Genomic DNA, 15,113 nt, shown 5'->3' with positions numbered 1-15,113 from the left:
AAACAGACTTCTACTAGTTTTCATTACACGTTCATGCAAAGTGCTTTACTTAGCATCATTGATTACAGAACCAAAATATTGATCAGTTCTACAAAATGATGAACATGAGTTTTCCATCCTGCAGTACCACATATTCAGCCAAGGTTAAATTATGTCTATAATCACATGTACCTCATTAATATGCACCTCTGTGGTGATATATTACTTATTACCTAATAAAGCTTGCCTGAAGATCAGAATGCAGAGCTAGCCACAGCCATAGAAGCTGGGCAGTTGTGGCACACAACTTTAATTCCAGGACTCAGGAGACAAAGGCAGATCGATCTCTGTGAGTTCAAGGCCACCCAGGACTCCATGAGAGTGAATCAGTCTAAAAGAGAAAGAGAGCTCATGCCTTTAATCCCAGCACTAGAGAGATATATAAGATAGGAGCAGGACATTCTGAATTTATGGGGCAATTAGTCTCCAGCCACGTTGAGGACAGGATCCCTCTTCCAGCCTTGGTAGAGGTAAGAGCGCTCTGGTGGCTTGGCTGTTTTGCTTCTCCAATCTTCAGTGGCATTATTAGATCATAAACGATATACCACCACACACATCTGCTTAATCTTCAAAAAATGTTGAATTACATGTAATATAAAAGAATTACTTTAAAAATAAATATATGATTTGTGGTGACTAAATATTTGACTTGTGTGCTTATTTTATATATCTATATGCTTCGGATCAAGTGAAAATTTCTCAGATGGAAAGGGATCCTGAATGTAAAAAGTTAAAGTCTGAATGGAAACACTAAGGGTCCCTGTCCTTTGTGTCTTCTCAGGTTCCCCTTCCCCTTTGGCACACCAGGAAGACTATGATGGGAACAGATGAAAGAACCTGGAGGTTCCATTTAACTGATTGTTTCTGCCTAGAAGATCTTCCCTTAGAAACAGGAGAGCGGTCTTGTGTAATGGTTGACTTCTGAAGGCAGGCCACGTTCTAGAAGGAAATGGATGAAATTGGTCCAGGGGGATTCGGAGGCACTGTGGTCTAACCAGGAAAGCCCTTGTGTGGGGCCTTTCCGGCACCCTGGGATGCTGCACACGCTGGACGCATGGCCTGCGCCTGAGTGAGGATGGTCCGTCGTGGGCTGCTGGGGTGGATTTCTCGGGTAGTGATTCTGCTGGTACTGCTCTGCTGTGCCATCTCTGTCCTCTACATGTTAGCCTGCACCCCAAAAGGCGACCAGGAGCAGCTGGGACTGCCCTGGGCCAATGGCCCCACAGGCAAAGATGGCTACCAGGCGGTGCTGCAAGAGCGTGAGGAACAGCATCGCAACTATGTGAACAGCCTTAAGAGACAGATCGCACAGCTCAAGGATGAACTGCAGGCACGCAGTGAGCAGCTCCGCAGTGGGCTGGACCAGGCCAGTGATGCCACCGGCCTGCGCTCAGGCTGGGATTCTGCGCCCAAAGCCCAGGCCGATCTGCTGGCCTTCCTGCGCGGGCAGGTGGACAAGGCCGAGGTACATGCAGGCGTCAAACTGGCCACCGAGTATGCTGCCGTGCCTTTTGATAGCTTCACCCTGCAGAAAGTGTACCAGCTGGAGACTGGCCTGACCCGCCACCCTGAGGAGAAGCCCGTGAGGAAGGACAAGCGAGATGAGCTGGTGGAAGCCATCGAATCGGCCCTGGAGAGTTTGAACAGCCCTGTGGAGAGCAGCCCACACCAGCGTGCTTACACGGCTGCGGACTTCATAGAAGGTTGGCATGCTTGCAGATTTTGGGGGTGTGGGATGGGGATTGAGAAAACACTTCTGAAGGGTTTTATGAGGGAGATAGCAAAGGTTGCTGTAGAGTTTCTTTTATCAGAAGCACTTATTTCTCTCTTTCTCTTAGAAACTACCCTAAATGTGGTTTAGTTGTTCTGTCTCAGAAGATGGTAACACTTCATGTTTTGGACGGTAAAGTGCTTGCCAGGAAGGTATGAAAACTTGGAGTTCAGATTCTCCACGCCAGGATAGGCAGCTCACAGTGTTAGTAAAAGACCTTTTGAGAGAAAATCATTTGGAGAAAATTTGAGATGACACCATTGCCATCCTCTGACTTCCACATACAGTAAGCTCACGTGTGCATATTATCATACACACCCAACCACGCCCACAAAAGGAAAGAGTTAAAACAAAATATAGATATAAAACTCTGACACCCAAACAGAATATATGAGGAATTTCATGTGTCCTCTTCCCTAGACACTTGTAGGAATTTCGTTGGTGATGAGACCCAGAAGAAAACCCAGAGCAAGGCATTTACATGTGCCAGACCCTGTTGGAAGCATGCTACAAGTACCCTTTGTGTTCAGCAGGACCCCGTTAGGGGACAAGGAAAAGGAAGCACTTATTAATTAAGGGAAAGGCTGGTGCTACAGATCACAAGTGACAGAACCAGGATTTGAACCCAAGAAGACTGAGCCTTAAGTGTACATCCTTAACTACAGTGTCCCATGTAGATTGTCATAGCTAATGGAAATGAGAGGAGTGGTTCACTTCTTTCATGGGCGCAAGTCAGTCTGCGACTGAGTGTGTTTGTGTCTGATTTTTTAGTAGTCACTTTCCCTGTCTACTTTCTTAGAAGACTCGCTGGTATCTTTTTTTTTTTTAACAGATTTTTTATTTGAATTAGAAACAAGATTGTTTTACATGTCAATCCCAGTTCCCTCTCCCTCCCCTCCTCCCCTCCCACCACCCCAGACTAAAACCCTACCTATCCCATATCCTTTCTGCTCTCCAGGGAGGGTGAGGCCTTCTATAGGGGGTCATCAGAGTCTGTCATATCCGTTGGGACAGGGCCTAGGCCCAGCCCCATGTGTCTTGGCTCAGGGAGTATCCCTCTATGTGGAATGGGCTCCCAAAGTCCACTTGTTGGTATCTTCTTAATTGACACATTATTACTGGTTCAGAAACATCTACTAATCTGGAACAAGCCTTTGAGAGCATCTAGTTCTGTTACTCAACATCTGGATAAAATCTTCAACATGACCAGAAATATAGCTGTTTCTTTTTAACTGTTACCTTTTCTGTCAGGAAACCATGCCATTACCCCCAGGAGAGACAGCTTCTCTTCAGTCAAAAATTCTCCCAGGCAGGGGTGAGAGCTAAAATGGCCAAGTGTTTGCATTGGAAGTATAAGGACCTGAGTTCAATCCCCCAGAACTCCACCCCACCCCACCACCACCCCACCACCCCACCACCCCACCACCCCACCACCCCACGCAAAGCCAGGTGTGGTGGTGTACACTTGAAATCTCAATTCTAGGGAGGTGGAGACAGGCACATCACAAGTGCTCATTAGCCAGCTAGCCTAGACTACCTGGCAAATTCCAGGCCAGTGAGAGACCCTGGCCTCTACATGCATGCATCTACACAAACGAGCCACACACGCATCTACACATACGAGCCACACATGCACCTACACATATGAGCCACAGATACATCTACACATACAAGTCACACAGGCACCTACACATACGAGCTCACCCACGCATGTGTGCCTATGAGCACTTGCATGTGTGTGGCTGTGTGCACATGAGCATGCCCACATGCGCGCACACACACACACACACACACACACACACACACACACACACACACTCAATCCTCTGCTGTTTCCTTTGCTCCCTTTATGCACTTGGCTATCTTGTGATTTCTTTATCTTTATATCTGAGCCATAAATTCATGAACTTTTAATATAGAATGATTTTTCACATAGAGCCAGGTAAAGAAATCACCTGCATGACCAATCAATCTTTTGGTGAGAGGATTTTTGTAATTCATGTATTTGAGATACTAGCCACTAACTCATGTAATAATTAGCCCATGATGAGCATTCAGGAAGAGTTCAGGTTAGGATGAGGCAGCACCACATTTAGAGTTTATGAGGTGCTTCTACATAGATTATTTTCCTAGCTGACCCTCGGGGGATATCATTAAACATCATTTTAAAGAAACCACTGCTTGGCCACGCTCCCCTGAGTATGCAATAGATTGCTGCCCACATACAAAGCAATTTGAAAAGAACTTGATTACAAATCAATGCCTGCAGCTTGTAAAGTTTACCCTTTTGATTTTCAATCTGCCTTCATTTTTGAAATCTCCATCTGCTTTTCTTTATCTGGTCTTGATATTTTAGGCCAGACTTTCTCAGTCAGCAGGGACATCAACCCGGGTTTGTTGGCTCTGAGATCTGGCTGTCTGTTAGAGACCTGTCATCCAAGCTGCCCAATGTTGGTTCCATGTATAAAACACAGCTGATACTCCTAGGGAGACCAAGTCACATGGAGCTTCTGAATTTGGTATAAGTCCAGATAGTTATTCTCATGTGATGATTAAATGAAGACAAAACACTCTAAATATATTTGTGTGTGACTTATAATTATAAGAGGTTATTTAATTTTTAAATTGTTATCCATAGCAAAGCAATATGGGGGCTATCTTTTATGGTCACAGGAAGTGAGGCATTTGGGAAGAGTCTAAACGTCAGAAGAAGATGCAGGAAGCAGATTTTATGTTTGACATAAGGAAGAAACTGGAAACAGTCTTGCCTCATAACTGAGTGCAGTTCCTGTCACTGCAGAATGAGCTGGAGGACTGTTGACTGGAGTTGTCAATTGTGATTCTTGCCGCAGAGAGGTGGCTGTACTGGATTATACTCCATCTTCTCAGTCTTGGCTCACTTTTCTCTCATCTACACCTATTCAAAGTGAAAGAGGCAAATCCAAAAAGTCCACTTGAGATCTGTTTTCTACAATGTGTTTGAGCAGTAATAAGGACTTTGCTAGGAGTAATGTATTTTAAACAACTTATTTGCATTTCTAAACATAACTGGAGAGAAAGTGATTTTGTCTGATGTATGAGACTTTGGTGGTCCCAAGTTGGAGTCATTTTGCAAAAATCCATGGGAAATTAAGTTAAACAGGAGTGTTCTGTGTGCTCAGGGGATTCTAAACGAAGTCAGCCGCTGTAGTCTGTCTGCCGCTGGACTAGCAAGCCAAGGATGGGGCTGCTTGTGGGTGTATTAGTTTCTTCTCCTGTCACTATGACCAGATAATTTACAGCTTAGGGATTTATTTGGGCATACAAGTTTTAGGGAATATAGTCCACCACGGAGGAAGAAGCATGGTGGGAGACAGACCCAAGATGCAGGTGGATACCTCTCACCTCACATTTTAGTGGAACAAGTAGCAGGGAGCATACAGGAAGTTGGCTGGAGCTGTAACACTACAAGACCCTCCTCAAGTTACTCATTTCTTCCAGCTAGACTCCACCTCCTAAAGGTTCCACAACCTTCCAGAGACAGCAGCACCACTCAGTGGGGACTAAGTGTTCAGACATATGAGGCCCTGGGGACATTTCATGTTAAAACCAAAACACTACTTAAAGAAATAATAAAACCCTATGGGATGGGATGCTTCCAGGTGACAGTGGTATAAAACGTCAGGTAAGGTAGGTGACATGCACATGGGATTCTGTGTGACTTACAAGGAGACCCTTAGGCTCCTTGAGAAAAGTCTTAGCCTCTGTCAATAAGAAACTTGCTGTGCATGTCTGCCAAGGTTCTTCCTAGACTCAGGTGGAAGAGTGCTCCACCACCCACTCGCTGGGTGACCAAAGGCAAGTCACCTACCCTACAAATGGAGACATTGAGAAAAACACTTACGACATCTGATGTTGCTGTGACAACTCTGTTCTTCTATAGAGCTCCCAGAAGGAGAATATCACACTTCTGCCTACATAATTTATTATCTACAGGATTTGTTATCTGTCTCTAAAATCTAAGGGGAGCAATAGTTATCTCTCTGTTCAGGGTGTCTCACAGGCACTGAGTTTTGTGTTGGATTCTCATTCAATAGCATTAATTTTTTTTGGAGCTGTTTGGGAAGAGAAGTGGACATCAGGCTGTAATCAAGCTCCTGCCTTGGAATGCCTAACTGTTCATCTCCTCGTTTCTTTACATTTTATTACCTATTCCTTCAGAGGAAGATACACACAGTGGCATGCTATTGTCATTTGTCTTTGATTTCATGTTTCTTTAAGAGCATAGAGGATGTGTTGGCATCATTCCACAAAGCAGTTTACCTTTTTAAATCTTCCACAATCTTAGCTGGGCAGTGGTGGCACATACATTTAATCCAGCACTCATCACTCAGGAAGTAGAGGCAGGAGGATCTCTGTGAGTTCAAGGCCAGCCTGGTCTACAGAGTGAGTTCCAGGACAGCCAGAGATGTTACACAGAGAAACCCTGTCTTGAAAAACCAAAACTAAAATAAAATAAATCTTCTGCAATCCAAATATGGGGCCAGTGGGACCCCTACATGAGCTTTTAGTGTCAGTTGTCCCAGTAGGGTTATTCTGTCACTAGCCTGTGAAGCTTTCCTTTCTGCCACTATTGCAGGGTTAGTGGCATGGCAAGAGAGTTCAAGTGACTCAAATTGGTGGTGTGATGGATTCAAACTCTGATCTATCAGAAAGATTTTGAAGGTGCTGAGGTTTGAATTTACCCCTGCAAAAAATCAGATGTTGACAGTGTGTCAGTCTTGAAGGCTTGGACACTGAAGGATTAAAGCCTCAAGAATACAAAAGAGGCCTCTTGCAGCATTCTGCAGCTGCCCTTCCACCTTTGCCATATGGGACACAGCATCCCTCCCCAGAGGATGAAGGATCCGTAGACAATGGACCTGTAGCAGGGTCATCTTAAGCTTACAGGAGTCTGATACTGTGAAGCAGTACATTTCTATCCTTACAAGTTACCCTGCTTCAGGGATTTTCTTGTAACAATGAAATTGACTATGAGAGAGGTACCCTGAGAAATATATTAAAACCAGCAATTTGGAGGTTACTGTATATATCTTTGTAGCAGGCTGCTCAGTCAGTCCTGACCTTCTGTCCATAACAGTCAAGACTTCAGGGAGCTTTTGAGTTCTGGAGATCCAGTCATTGTTTGTTACCATGCGACTTCTAGGGGACACTGTGACACTTTGCTCAAGCTTGCCTTGTCAGGTCAAATGCAACTCTAGGTCTGAATTTTAGCAACCTACCGGTAAGCTATAAACCAGGGAAGGCACTGGGCAGGAAAGGAGCTCTCCCCCAGCATTCCTGTCAGGGATATGACTTTTGTTAGCCACTTGGTGATGAGGCACAAATGATACATGATGCTTTGGAATGAATTGCTGCACATCTGGGGATCCAGCTGCAGAAATAGGGAATAATGGGGATTCTGCACCCTGGGTGACCTGGGCTTATTTTTATGGTACGGTGGTACATGGGGGGACTGTGGTGAATGTGAAAGCAAAATGTGTAAGGTCTTGGGGTACACCCCAGAATCCTAAACCAGTGTCTACAGGAAATTGAAGGCAGAGACTTCTGCTCTCCCAGCAGAACTGGCCTGTTCTTAAGTCATGAGCCAGTCTATGAGAGATCAGGTCCCCCTCTCTGACTTGTCTATCCTCTACTGCTCCTCATTCTCATTTGTTTGCTGATGCTTTAATTTCCTATACAAGGGATAAGTGACACACACTCTGGAATTAGAGATAAGGGGCTTAAGTGCAGGTAAATGGATCAGAACTACAGGTGGTGGGATAAATTCCTCCTGTGCTGATGTCAAAATGAAAGTAGCTTTGGTTTCTTTCCATGGGCAGGAATCCAACTTCTAGGCACTACGTGAGACCCTCCATATACAAGGGCGCTTGCTAGAAGAATACATGTGTTGCACAAGTGTTTGATGTCCTCCATTTTTATTTTGTTTTGAGATTTGCAACTGTGTGGCTGATCCTACCTCTCACATTGGCAAAGTAGGGAGGGATAGTAAAAGCAGGAAGGGATAGTAAAGGAAGGAAGGGCATTGGTATCAGATAATCAACTCTACAATTGTAACCTCTTGGCAGAGGGTCAGTCCCATCGTCCTTCAGGGAAGTGGAAAGTATGGAACCTGTGTAAGACGTGTATTTTGTTATAAGATTGAGAAACTGATGAGAACGTGATTTTGTGAATGGCAACTTTATTATTCTTATTTGAGATAAGTTAGTTCCCGTTGAGACTTTAAAAGTGAGCTTTCATTGTTTTTTTGACTTACCTTCTACCTTTATAATATGTTGTGAGAGCCTGTAGGGTGTAGCCCGGTGCAGGAGCACTTTCTTAGTGTCAGGTTCTAGCTGCATTAAAGAGAAAACAAGAAAATAGGAAGAGAAGGGAGATGGGAGAGGCTATCAGGAAGGAAGAAGAGATGGAGGGAGGGGGAGGGAGGAAGGAAGGAAAAGAGGAGAGAGGGGATGGAAAGGGAATAAGGGCAAAGAAAAGAGAGGGAAGAACACAGGGAAGACAGGAGAAGTGTCAGGAAGGAGGGAGAGAGGGAGAGAGGGAGGAAGGGAGGGAGGGAGGGAGGGAGGGAGGGAGGGAGGGAGGGAGGGAGGAGGGAGGAGGAGAGGGAGGGAGGGAGGGAGAATGAATAGTCTAAAAGGGAATTGGTGATAGTGTGGGAGAACCAGGATGGAGGAACTAGGCTTTGGCAGGAGAACTCCATGGAGGACAAGGGAACTGGGACATGGCCCAGGTTGGAAGGCCATGTGAGCTATGAGGGTTAGGGACAGGGAGAGGGCACCTTTATACACATGTGTAGCTGGGGATGTGCCAGGCCTGCTGCTCATACCTCAACCTTCTAAGCCATGCTGGAGGTAAAGTGTTGCTCCTGGGAAAGAAGTCACTTTGAACCTGTGTAGGGGAAGCTGTCGCCAGCCCCTAAGAAGGCGTGGCTACAGCTTCCCCTACAATTTGTAGCCACGCCTTCTTAGGGGCTGGCGACAGGGGTACCTGAGCAGGCTTGTGAGGGCGTGGTCAGAGTGAGTAGGGGGGACTGCGTTTTCGGTTTCGGTTTCTCTTTGCTTCTTGCTGTACAGACTACCACCGGCTGGCTGGTTTGCTCTGTAAGTAAGGCTTTTCCCTATTAAATACCCTTATATTTCTACCTGACTCCGTATTGGTAATTTCCTACTATAAACCTGGTTCTGGCTTCTTCAGTTAGGGAATAGATGGGCCCCAGCCCCAGGCGTCATCAGCGTACATGTATGGAATGCCCCGCTGTGTACAGAGTGTCCCAGCTATTTGAGAGCTAATAAAAGAATAAAGCCAGGTGTCTGGGTTAAAGCCCTGATGAGTTGTTTATGCAGAGAGACTAAACTCTGAGTGAGGGAGACCTGAGTGGAGGGAACTGTCCCTTAGTGCCATGAGCTTTAGAACCAGTAGCAGATAGTAGCTGAGAGGTCAAGGAAGGGTTGAAGATGGTGGGGCTTCAAGGACAACAATGGGCACCTGGGGAGGGAAGATGAATTAGAACCTAAAGGTAACTGAGAAGGGAATGGCATAGCTCTGGAAGACAGACTGACTTGAGCATGGGATTAAGTCAGTGGTTAGAAGGGAGGCCACCATCACCAGCTAGTAGGTCCGAAGTCACTGGATGGTAGATCCATGAGCCTGAGGATGGGGCACAGGGATGCTTTGGATCTGGAAGAGGTTCTCGAGCCCTGCATAGCCTCCTCCTCCTCCTCCTCACAGTTTCTGCCAGCTTCTAGTGTTCCACCAACTGCAGCATCCTGAGGACCCCTGTCACCTGTGATGGTGATGGCTGTAGCTTATTCTAGCTGCTTGCATGTTTGAGCACATTCTGACATTTCGTAAGCATAATCTCATGTAAATTCCTCTTTCCCTGTGATTTGAGGCTCTCATTATCTTCATTTAGCCCAGGTGGAATCTGAAATTGGAAGTAGTTGAGAACCCTAAGGTTGCCCAGCTGGTGAGCAACAGCACCACCATTACACAGCTTGAGAATTCTGCTGCCTCTGCTTGGAAGGTGGCTGACTAAATATACTAAAGCCTTAGAATGATGTCAGGCAATATTTTTTAAAATCAGGTGCAGGACTTAAACACATACTGAGGAGGGGCCTCATACTTGTAACTTGTAAAAACATCTTTGGGAACCAGTATTGTTCAAAAGCAAAGGGAAAATATATTGGGGAGACAAACAGAAAGAGGCACAGAAAAAATATGCTGAAGACGAAGTCTTTAACTGTGTGTTGTTTTGTTTTGTTTGATCCGGGTTGGTTTCATGTGGCCCAGGCTAACCTCAAACTCACTATACAGATGAGAATGACCTTGAATTCCTCATCTTACAGAATCCACTTCCCACATTAAGGGATAACAATTCATTAATTTAACCAAAAGAAGATGTAGTGCCATCATAATCTATTTTCCATAGCTATAACAGAATACCACAGATTGGGCAATTGTAAAAACAGTAGAAAAATGGTAGTAAAAACAGTAGAAATCTGTTATATGATTGGAGGCCAGGAAGACTAAAACAAAAGGACAATCTAGCCAAACCCATTGTATCAGGAATGCACTTGGAAGGCAGGGCTATGAATCCATTCTCAACCTGATTGTCTCTTGAAGATGCCATCCCCTAATATTGTTCAGTAGGAGATTTCAGCACATTTTAGAGGGGACAGTGAAACCACAGTAGTTTCACAGGAGCCGGTGACATTAAGAACCTTTTTGAACTGCTTGGAGTCTCTCAGAATGATTGCAGAGCGATGGGGAAAGGAAGCAGAGAAGATACCACGTCAGAACACCTCACAGGTGTCTATGTGCCTTGCTACTCAGTTCCTCAAGGACATAGTTGGGGTTTACATTGCTGTCAGAATCTCCAAAGCCTACTTTACATCTATTGGGCATTTGAGGTGATTTCCAATGTCGACAGCCCTGGGGGAACTCTCCCACCCTCCCTTTGCAGTTTGCATCCTGTGGCCCGTTCCTTCTTTCTCTGTCTGGTGGTACTCATCATGATGGGCACGTCTTGAACTTCCTCCTCTTGCAGATCACCTCATCACCAGTCAAAACCAGACCCAGGTATGCTACAGACAGAACTGAAGATGGAGGTTACTGCCCTGCCAGGTCCCACAGCTACTTCAGCCCCATATAAACACACAGAGGCTATATTAATTATAAAACTCTTGGCAGATAGCTAGGGCTTTTCACTGGCTAGCTCTGTCTTAGTTATTAACCTATAATTACTAATCTATTTATTTCTACATGGCCTTATCTTACCAGAGAACACATATCCTATATTCCCAGTCTCTACATGGCATCTCCTACTCGAAGCCTCTCTCCATCTCCTCCCCCAGAATTCTCCTCAGTTTGTCTCATAGTCCCACCTATCTTCCTGCTTCTATTGACCAGTGTTTTATCCATCAACCAATAAGAGAAACATATTTACAGAAGGATTTCCCCCATCAGTAGAACCATGTACCAGGGTTCTCTGTCTATCCAACAATTTATGCCATTTCCTCTCTGAAATAGTTTCCAAGTCTTCTAGCTGGAAATCTTTCCTTGTTCTTTCCAAAGGAGCATCTCAGGTGGGAGGTAATTCCTTAAGTTTCTCCAGCTAGTTTATCAGTCCTTTTTTCACATTCAACTGGCTGCTGACACTTACTGACCGCTTTTAGAAACAATAATTGAAAAGCTAGATTTGTCTGTTCATGGATTGCAAACTGTCACAATAGTTTTTATTCTGTATTATTCTTTTTGGAGCGCTGCTAAGTGAGACTTAAAGTGTAACTTCCCAAGGTCCGGTTGCCAGGGAGTGGAAGAGCTTTGCCTCCTGGTCCTCTTAGTCTTCCTTCTATGCAGTAGTCTTTAGGGGGTGTGATCTGTGTCTCAATCAACTTTTACCTCTTATATCCCATTGAACACACTACACAGTCCTTAAAAAAGAAATTGCTTGAAAGTCTTTGGAATTCATACTTACATAAAATCTGAGGTTATACACAGTGCTCACATTTGTCAATTTGCTCTGCCCTTACAGTTTTCCTCTAAGTTGGCAATTTGGTTGGGACGATGCTTACCACAGTAGTGGCCACTATGAAAAGGTTTCCAGCTTGAACCACAAATCTGAAAATACAAACTCAAATACTGAGAGCTCAGGATACTTGGGTGTGGAAAGTAGCTTTCTTAGTAAATGGATTAAATATTTTTGTATTAAGCTTTGCTAGATCTTTCTTGATATAGAATCTAATAATTGAGGCACTTTTTAAAGACTTTAGTTTGAAATAATTTTAGAACTGGGGGGAATTGCAAACATAGTATGAGATGCCAACCATGGCAGAGTTACCCACACTGGGAAAGTAGCCTTATCTAAGAGTTTGATCTCTGTACTTTCAAGTACTTCCAACCAACCACAAGCTGAAAATATTAGTTGAAAAATTCCAGGAAAACAAAATTCATCTTTGAATTCATTTTGTTATAGTATGCTATTATAATTGTCTGTTTTATTATCCATTCCTTCCCTAATTTAAATATTAATGTTTACCATAAATAAATATATATGTAGGGCAAAATCAGTATGTTCAGAGTTATGTAGTCTTTTTGGGGCTGTCAGAATTCATGGACAATGGGGAGCTAGAATTCATGGACAATGGGGAGCTACTGTGCAATGCTATTTATTAGATTAAAGCTCCCAAGGGACTTCACTATCCCATTGCACTGGACCACCGTCATTTTGATCTTTCCCTTCTGCCGTTGTTTATCTACTCCACAAAACAAGTTCTTATGTTCCAATGGTTTCAAACTGAGAGCCAGCTCTTTGTTCTTTGGGGTTAACTTTCCATTAAGTACTTCTTTTTTAATCCTTGTGTTTAAAGTTATTTTGGCTCTTTTTACTATAAGAAATACTTCTACTTTATTAAATTTTGCATGGGAACCTAAGTGTGAAACTCCCTATTTAAATAACAATTTAAAGCCTATCAATTACTCAATTGGCCTGCATTGTGCTACAAATCAATCCTCTGATCTCATACCTCACAACCTGGTCTCCACCATTGTACACAGTTCACCAGTTTATAAGAAATACATCTCATTGATTTCACTCATGAGTTTTGTTGTGAAGATCATTAACTGGAAATCTGGAAGACTATTAACAGAAGATTTACTTTGAGGGAACCCTCAGATCCTATGATCTATGGCTGTGGGTCAAAGGAATGCCATTTTCTGTGTAGTTGGAGTTTGGGGTTACAGTGACAACATAAGAAGAGGAGGGATTTATTTTACTCAGCCTTTCAGAGGCTCAATTCATCATGCTATGAAGGTAAAGTGAAGAAAATCACATCGCAGAAGCTGAGAAAGAAAGAAAGAAAGTGCCTGTGTTAATGAGGGCTTTCTCCATTTTCCCTTTTATAGCACTTAGGCACCGCCACCCAGTGGGATAGTGCCAGCCAAATCCAGAGTTGGTGAAAGCCCTCCACAACCACACACACACACACACACACACACACACACACAGAAAGTGCTTTTTAATAATCTCCTACATGCTTTTCAATCTAGTCAAACTAACAAGCCATCACATTTTTCCTAACATTTTTTCCTTTTTTTATAACCCCATCTTTGAGTTTTAATGTTGTAAATTCTGGCACTTAGATTTCTTCTCTCAAATGCTGTGTTCTCACAAGGATAACTACACTTTTAAAAGATCATTCTTTGAAAATTTCATACAGTACTTTTGTCATATTCTTTCTTATCCTCCAACTCCTCCTGGATATTCCCCTCTCCTTACTCACCCAACTTCATCTTCTTTTAATCTTTAGAAAGAAAGAAAGAAGGAAGGAAAGAAGGAAGGAAGGAAGGAAGGAAGGAAGGAAGGAAGGAAGGAGTGAGTCAATATGTCTTCCTCATTTCAGGAACTTGGGGTCATTGTTTTCTGTCTCTTTGCTCCTAACACATAATTCTACCTAGAAGCCTTTCACTGCATTCTGGTATTTAAGTCTTCTATTAGCAGGACTAGGTAGTCAAAGGATAATGGGAAAGAGGTATAGGTACTCTCTTGTTCCCATTACCACCATGTACCCTTTCTGTGCATATCTTCCACAACTCCATCACATAGGCCAGAAGACACATGAATGACTAAAGTGTTACTTCTGCTGCCCATCATCCCACATAACACTTCATCAGGAAATGAAGCCAAGACTTTAAAGCCTTAAGAGGCAACTTTCCAAATCCCTTCATGCTTCTTCCTCTGGACTCCTGTCACAGGGACTTGCCTCTGTTTCTTTCCTTTCCCTGTGCCCATCCCATTGTGCCCTAGAGCTGGCAACTCATACCTAAGTCCTGAGTCCCCAACCTACTGCTAGCCTGTAAACGAGGTAGTTCCTCTCTCAGTAACCCCTAGTGATATGTCATTCTGAGTTTCCAAGTTATAACTGCGAATGGATTTCACAGTCATATTTTGAGTGGGCTTATGAAGAGTTATAAATACCATGTCATAGGTGCATAGTGGGTTAAAGAGATGGGACAGAGGGAGTGAGCTAAGTTGGTACTGTAAGGATCTGAATTTGATCTCAGAACTCAAATAAAAAGTCAGGTGTGGCAGTGCACACTTGTAATTCCAGTGCTGGGGAGGTAGCAAAAGAGATCCCTAGGGCATGCTGGCCTAGCAGCCTAGACAAATTGGTGATTCCAAGTCAGAGAGAGACTAAGTCTCTAAAACAAGGTCGATATGTGTATGAGAAAAGACACCCAAGGTTAACCTATGATCACACATGCAAACATGTGCATACATATGAACCCTTTCTCTTAACACACCAAAAGACTTGTCTATGGGATAGTCTGAGTATCTCACCATAGCCAATGATCTTTCTTCTGTACTTTCAAGTGACTTGTGCATATAGTTGTGAGCAGAACCCATCTGTAAATAGAGGACCATGTCCCTGTGTTTCCTACCTTTATCCATGTCATTGTCAGAATCTGTATTTGTAGTGTTAGATTATTTATGATTTATTAAAGCTTGGCTGAGGATTCAGAAAAAGCAAAGTCAGCCTCAAGCTATAGAGATAAGGCAGTGGTGATACCAACTTTAATCCCAGCAGCCAGAAGCTAGGAGCTGGTGGTACACACCTTTAATCCTAGGACTCAGGATTAAGAGGTGGACGGATCTCTGTGAGTCCAAGGCCACCCAGATCTACCCAAGATTGAATCAGTCTAAAAGAGAATTATAGCTCACACCTTTAATCCCAGCGCTAGAGGGGTAAAAAGACAGGAACAA

General features: G+C 43.8%; 1 protein-coding gene across 1 annotated transcript in view; it reads left to right on the top strand.

Moving 5' to 3' along the window:
* Nucleotides 1-1,114: 1,114 nt before the first annotated feature.
* The window catches only part of Csgalnact1 (chondroitin sulfate N-acetylgalactosaminyltransferase 1), a 95,171-nt gene continuing 81,172 nt past the window's right edge, over nt 1,115-15,113 (top strand). Inside the window, exon 1 of the mRNA XM_035451798.1 lies at nt 1,115-1,742. Coding sequence (XP_035307689.1) covers nt 1,115-1,742 — 628 coding nt within the window. The remainder of the gene's footprint in view (nt 1,743-15,113) is intronic.

This window comes from Cricetulus griseus, assembly GCF_003668045.3.
Source record: "Cricetulus griseus strain 17A/GY chromosome 1 unlocalized genomic scaffold, alternate assembly CriGri-PICRH-1.0 chr1_0, whole genome shotgun sequence".
Lineage (NCBI taxonomy): Eukaryota > Metazoa > Chordata > Mammalia > Rodentia > Cricetidae > Cricetulus > Cricetulus griseus.
This window is presented reverse-complemented; position numbering and strand designations above follow the sequence as displayed.